Source organism: Etheostoma cragini, chromosome 9, assembly GCF_013103735.1.
Source record: "Etheostoma cragini isolate CJK2018 chromosome 9, CSU_Ecrag_1.0, whole genome shotgun sequence".
Classification (NCBI taxonomy): domain Eukaryota; kingdom Metazoa; phylum Chordata; class Actinopteri; order Perciformes; family Percidae; genus Etheostoma; species Etheostoma cragini.
Window position 1 is genome coordinate 420,810 of NC_048415.1, and position 7,145 is coordinate 427,954.

The 7,145-nt window shown below is 47.5% G+C and overlaps 1 protein-coding gene across 1 annotated transcript in view; it reads left to right on the forward strand.

Annotated features, from left to right (window-relative positions):
* Positions 1-7,145, forward strand: part of frem1b (Fras1 related extracellular matrix 1b) — a gene marked incomplete at its 3' end in the record, with an annotated part of 32,598 nt that overhangs the window by 4,895 nt on the left and 20,558 nt on the right. Inside the window, exons 7-14 of the mRNA XM_034882119.1 lie at positions 1,178-1,238; positions 1,484-1,574; positions 1,731-2,089; positions 2,955-3,097; positions 4,602-4,798; positions 5,147-5,237; positions 5,864-6,031; positions 6,871-7,079. Coding sequence (XP_034738010.1) covers positions 1,178-1,238; positions 1,484-1,574; positions 1,731-2,089; positions 2,955-3,097; positions 4,602-4,798; positions 5,147-5,237; positions 5,864-6,031; positions 6,871-7,079 — 1,319 coding nt within the window. The remainder of the gene's footprint in view (positions 1-1,177; positions 1,239-1,483; positions 1,575-1,730; positions 2,090-2,954; positions 3,098-4,601; positions 4,799-5,146; positions 5,238-5,863; positions 6,032-6,870; positions 7,080-7,145) is intronic.

Below are 7,145 nucleotides of genomic sequence, written 5' to 3' on the forward strand. Positions count from 1 at the left end.
CCCCCCCCCCCCCCCGTCTCCTTTATGGGCCGGCTGCCCAACGCCACCTTTGGGCCCAATTACCAAGTAGTCTCTGAGTTGGACCGGGATCCGGGTCCCTCGGTAAACTTGCTAATGAGGTTCGGGCTCGCGACCCGCTCGTCTCCCAATCTGTCTGCTGACCTCCTGTCTCCCTGGCAACGCGCGCAGGGAGACAGGAAGCCCCTAATCCTGGCAACCGCGCGGCCACCGGGAAGGACGCCATGTTTTATCCCACCGGTTGTTAGCAGCCAGCGCCTCGCGGTGCCTTCAGGCGCTGACAGAAAGTTGTTATTTCCAAGTGACAATGCGGGAGAGAAAGAAAAAAACCCAGTGCATGTGTTGGAGACGGTAATTGAATCAAAGTGCAGAAGCTTTGGCTCGCAACCGAGCCGTTCCTCTCCGACAACAACACATGGCGGCCGGGACGCCGGCGGTGATGCAACGCTCGGCTGGTAGCGGTTAGCCGTTAGCATGATGGCGCGTGTGAGGGAGGCCAGCCGGCAGCAGATGGACACGGCCTACATTTAATAATGTAGGCCACACGAGAGCTTCATGTTCAACTTACTAGGAGTTCAGCTAGTTGTTTATGATTATGGATGGATGGATGGATGGTGTTCCCCAGCGTTCCACCATGTTCCACTGTTTTTTTTATGGTGTTCCACTGTGTTCCACGGTGTTTGACGGTGTTCCACCATGTTCCACAGTTTTTTTTCTGGTGTTCCACGGTGTTCCAATGTTTTCCACTGTGTTCCACGTGTTCCACGGTGTTCCACTGTGTTCCATCGTGTTCCACGGTGTTTGACGGTGTTCCACCATGTTCCACTGCTTTTTTATGGTGTTCCAATGTGTTCCAATGTGTTCCACTGTGTTCCGCTTTGTTCCACTGTGTTCCACTTTGTTCCACGGTGTTACACCTTGTTCCATCGTTTTTTTAGGGTGTTCCATTGTGTTCCACTGTGTTCCTCTGTGTTCCACGGTGTTCCTCGGTGTTCCATGGTGTTCCATGGTGTTCCACGGTGTTTCAGGGTGTTCCACGGTGTTTCCTCTGTGTTTCATGGTGTTCCACGGTGTTCCATGGTATTCCACGGTGTTCCATGGTGTTCCACGGTGTTCCTCTGTGTTCCTCGTTGTTCCATGGTGTTCCACTGTGTTTCAGGGTGTTCCATGGTGTTCCTCTGTGTTCCACGGTGTTCCTCTGTGTTCCACTGTGTTCCACGGTGTTCCACGGTGTTCCACGGTGTTTCAGGGTGTTCCACAGTGTTTTCTCTGTGTTCCACGGTGTTCCACGGTGTTCCACTGTGTTCCTCGGTGTTCTATGGTGTTCCACGGTGTTCCTCTATGTTTCACAGTGTTCCACTTTGTTTCCTAGGTGTTTCAGGGTGTTCCGCGGTGTTCCACGTTTTTTTTTATGGTGTTCCACGGTGTTCCAGGGTGTTTCAGGGTGTTCCACTGTGTTTCCTAGGTGTTTCAGGTTGTTCCACGGTGATCCACGGTGTTCCACGGGGTTCCACTGTGTTTCCTAGGTTTTTCAGGTTATTCCACGGCGTTCCACGGTGATCCACGGTGTTCCACTGTTTTTTTTTTGGTGGTCCACGGTGTTCCTCTGTGTTCCACGGTGTCCCACTGTGTTCCACGGTGTTTTATCTGTGTTTCATGGGGTTCCACGGTGTTTCCTCTCTGTTCCTCTGTGTTCTCTGTGTTCCACGGTGTTTCCTGTCCCCAGGTGGGAAGGCGTTCATGTTCCGCGTGCGCGACCTGCGGGACGGCGTGGTGGTCTACCACCACTCCGACAGCGACACCACCCGCGACCACATCGTCTTCCGCATCAGCGACGGGCGCCACAGCATCCGCCACAAGTTCCCCGTCAACATCCTTCCCAAAGACGACTCTCCGCCGTTCCTCGTCAACAACGTGGCGGTGGAGGTGCCGGAGGGCGGCGCCGTGCGGCTGGAGGAGCTCACGCTGCTCGCCGCCGACCTGGACTCCAGCGACGACTACATCCTGTACCAGCTGACCTCCGACCCCCGGGCGGGGACGCTGGTCCGGAGGACCTCCACCCACGAGACAGGTGAGGAAGGCTTCTTTTAAACCTCATGTTGTCCTCATGTTGTCCTCATGTTGTCCTCATGTTGTCTTCATGTTGCCCTCTGGTTGTCTTCATGTTGTCCTCTGTGTTTTCCTCATGTTGTCTTCATGTTGTCCTCATGTTGTCCTCATGTTGTCCTCATGTTGTCTTCATTTTGTCCTCATGTTGCCCTCATGTTGTCCTCATGTTGTCTTCATTTTGTCCTCATGTTGTCCTCTGTCTTCATGTTGTCCTCTGTGTTTTCCTCATGTTGTCTTCATGTTGTCCTCATGTTGCCCTCATGTTGTCCTCATGTTGTCTTCATTTTGTCCTAATGTTGTCCTCATGTTGTCCTCATGTTGTCTTCATTTTGTCCTCATGTTGTCCTCATGTTGTCTTCATTTTGTCCTCATGTTGTCCTCATGTTGTCTTCATGTTGCCCTCTTGTTGTCTTCATGTTGTACTCATGTTGTCTTCATGTTGTCTTCATGTTGCCCTCTTGTTGTCTTCATGTTGTACTCATGTTCTCCTCATGTTGTCCTCATGTTGTCCTCATGTTGTCTTCATGTTGCCCTCTTGTTGTCTTCATGTTGTCCTCTGTGTTTTCCTCATGTTGTCCTCATGTTGTCCTCATGTTGCCCTCTTGTTGCCGTCATGATGTCTTCATGTTGTCCTCATGTTGTCCTCATGTTGTCCCGAAAATTGCCACCCTCTAGATCCCATCCTTGAAAACAACGCGTATTTGGACACGTACTAAGAGTCTCTGTCACCTAAAATAAACAAGTAAAATGCTTTTGAGTTGCTGTCCCACTGGCTGGTGTTGCAGCCGGTGGGACAGTAGTAGTGGACATTGTCGATGTGTTTGCAGGACAGCGAGTGGACAGTTTCCTGCAGAGGGATCTGATCCAGGGTCAGATCTACTACCAGCACTCAGGCGAGGAGCAGTTTGAGGACTCGTTCGACTTCACGCTGTCGGACAGCCACCAGCCGCCCAACCTCTCCCAGACATACGTGAGTCAGACACACTCTCATACACTGGCAGTTCAAATGGGGGGGGGGGGGGGGGGGGGGCAGACTGGGGCCACATGTGATTTTAGGGACCCCAAATACATTAAGCATAAGTCTTACTTACCCCCGACCCTCCAGATTTGACTTTACAAAAGTCTATCGATACACAATAAAGACATGAATACTCATTCGGTGTTATCTTGCTTTTATCTATAACTGAACGGCAATAAAATCCCCTTTTTGGAGATAAAGTTATGGTTAAAAATGTGTGAAAATATTTGACACAATTATGGGGGCCAGAGAGGAGACCACACTTAAAATGTAACCTGGACCCTATTCTCCTATGTTTGTTTTTGTAAGTGACTGATGGAACAAAAATCTTTGAAATTGGCCCAGTAACAAGCGTGAAAAATCTGTTTTTGCTGCTGACATGCTCATTTTATTATTGTAAGTGTCGGACAACATTATGGGATGGATCCCTACAGATATAGACCTATAAAACCTTTCTGTTTAACCAGAAACAGCTCTAAAGTCGTGGGCGCTAAACCCACCAGACTCCATGTAAAAAACAACACTTTTAGCGTGTGCAGAGCCAACACATCTTCACATGTAAATCGATGACCTATGTGTTTATTTCAACCACAGCTAGAGTTGTGATGTTTGGAAAAGTGGAAATAAGACCCAAAATGGCTTTTCATAGTTTTAGTTTATTTCTGTTGACTTTGAATGAAGTGTGTTTTACGCTGTTAAAATAACTGATTATTTACATTGAGTCTGGTGGGTGCAGCGGACGCAATTTCGCAGATGTTTTTATGTTTTAATAAACGATCTTACTCTTTAACAGAAAGGTCGACCTCCTTACAAATCTTCTTCATAATGTTGTTAGACACTTAATAATAATAATAATCTGAGTCTGTCAGCGGCAAAGATTGCCCCATTAACTTACATTGTGCCTTGTTTCACCGGTGGTTGCCCTTTAACCCTCATGGTGTCCTCGGGTCAAATTGACCCGTTGTCCTATATCAATGCTCTTTTTAATTCCACAAAATAACATGATTGATTCCACCCAACGCTCTTTGCCAAGTGCAAATCTCTAGTTTCATTAATTTTGGGGCGCCTTATTCAATTTTATAGCATTGTAAAACAAATGGAAGTGTTTTTGAAATAGTATTGAGTAAAAGTTGACATATTCCAGTCTGTGATTATCATCAACATCCATTCCTTTAATTTTAGTCTCAATAATTCCTAATTTCTGCTTTTCTCACTCAAACATTAGGCGTAATTTCCTATAAATGAGGTTTATTGACCATAAATTCCAAAAATAACTGTAAAACTAAAGTTAATTAGTTAGTGTTACGTAGCGTTGAACATACAAAAAAAGGGACAAAACGTGAGAAAAAGTTGAAAACATTGATATAAAAGCATCAACAACAGTGTTTTTCAATTTCGACGGGAAGACGACACAATGGTTAATATCCCCCTGACCCTCTACCCCCCCTGGATCCAGACTGTGGTGGTCCAGGTCTTCCCCGTGAAGGACCAGTTGCCGGTGGAAGTGTCCGGCAGCGTGCGCTCGCTGACGGTGAAGGAGACGGAGGTGACGTCCATCACCCAGGCTCACCTCCACTTCACCGACCGAGAGCACCCGGACACGGACCTGACCTACGTCATCACCGAGCCCTGCTTCAGCCCAATGCATCCTGGGTAAGGACCGGCCGGGGCTCCCTCTGTCACCGCCCAATTGGAGGAGAGTGCAGAATGAGTCGAGCATGCTCAGATTTAAACAGTTTACGACATGACTGTCATACTGAAATTATTGTTGAAATCCATGAAATGATAAAGTTTTCTCATTATGAACAATAACAGAAGATGGGAATCATCTCAGAAACGTTGTAGCTATCTATGGTTGATGCTAAGCTAACGTTAGCTCATAACACCATTCAACTGACAGCCTTTGTTGTGTTTGATGCTAGCTTGTAGCTAAGCTAGCAGTGATCTATCTGTCTAATAATCCATTAATGGAAACATTCTTTTTCTTATCTGTGTTTACAGGCTGATGGACGCCGGGCGTCTGTTCTACACCGACAGCACCAACGCCATGAAGAGGGACCACATGGTGCCGGTGTTGAAGTCCTTCACTCAGGTAAACATCAAGGGGGGGAAACTAGCCTCCGCAACACGTACCTGCAAGGTAGGGGGCTCCTTAAAGCTGCATAATATCTGGTCTCCAGCAGGGGGAGACTCCTTAAAGCTGCATTATATCTGGTCTCCAGCAGGGGGAGACTCCTTAAAGCTGCATTATATCTGATCTCCAGCAGGGGGAGACTCCTTAAAGCTGCATTATATCTGATCTCCAGCAGCGGGAGACTCCTTAAAGCTGCATTATATCTGATCTCCAGCAGGGGGAGACTCCTTAAAGCTGCATTATATCTGATCTCCAGCAGGGGGAGACTCCTTAAAGCTGCATTATATCTGATCTCCAGCAGGGGGAGACTCCTTAAAGCTGCATTATACCTGATCTCCAGCAGGGGGGGACTCCTTAAAGCTGCATTATATCTGATGTCCAGCAGGGGGAGACTCCTTAAAGCTGCATTATATCTGATCTCCAGCAGGGGGAGACTCCTTAAAGCTGCGTTATATCTGATCTCCTGCAGGGGGAGACTCCTTAAAGCTGCGTTATATCTGATCTCCTGCAGGGGGAGACTCCTTAATAAAGAGTATAAATTATTATAATTTATAAATTGAATCATTCTTATTTATTACTCCCAGCATGCCGTTAACCACCTGAAAGTGGCCTTCATGCCGCCGGTGGAAGACATCGGCCCCGAGCCGCTGTTGGTCCAGTTCGTGTTCTCCGTCAGCGACGACCACGGCGGCTCCGTCTTCGGCCTCCTCTTCAACATCACCGTCACGCCGGTGGACGACCAGGCGCCGCAGGTACGTTCAGGCTCCGCCAGGGGTCACAAGTACGTTCAGGCTCCGCCAGGGGCCACAGGTACGTTCAGGCTCCGCCCAGGGCCACAGGTACGTTCAGGCTCCGCCCGGGGCCACAGGTACGTTCAGGCTCCGCCCAGGGCCACAGGTACGTTCAGGCTCCGCCATGGCCCACAGGTACGTTCACGCTCCGCCAGGGGCCACAGGTACGCTTACACTCCGCCAGGGCCCACAGGTACGTTCAGGCTCCGCCCGGGGCCACAGGTACGCTCACACTCCGCCAGAGCCCACAGGTACGCTCACACTCCGCCATGGCCCACAGGTACGTTCACGCTCCGCCAGGGGCCACAGGTACCATCTCTGCTGCATCTTTTGGTCACTTTTTATTAATTTTTATTTTTTATTTTTGTTGAATATTTTTTAGCTTATTCCACAATTTTTTCTTTAATTCTTTTTTAAATAAATAAAAAATAAAAAATACTTAAAAAAAAATACATTTACAAAATACTTAAAAAAAAATACATTTACAAAATACATTTATAAAAAACACATTTGTAAATTATTAAAACATCTTAAAATATTTTTTGATTTAATAAAAAAATTAAAAACATAAAACAAATTACATACTTTTTTTTAAAAATTTTGAAGTAAAAATGTTTTTATAGTATTTTACATATAATCCATTCATATATAGATTATATAATCGTTAAATATAATCTCTAAATACTATTTGATACAATATACTTTTTAACAAATTATTTTCAGTTTTTACTATTTTACTATCAACAACTATACATTTTCTTCATTGATATATTTTGTGTGTCTGTTGGTTTCTGCGTCAGGCCTTCACCAACCTGCTGCGGGTGGAGGAGGGGGGGGCAGCCTTCGTGACGGAGGAGCACCTCCTGGTCCAGGACCGGGACACCCGGGACCAGGATCTGAGGGCGGAGCTTCAGAGGACGGCTCGCCACGGCCGGCTGGAGCTGCAGGGACGGACGCTGCTGCAGGGGGACGCATTCACCCTGCAGGACCTGAGAGGACTCCGACTCAGGTAGCCACACACACACACACACACACACACACACACACACACACACACACACACACACACACACAC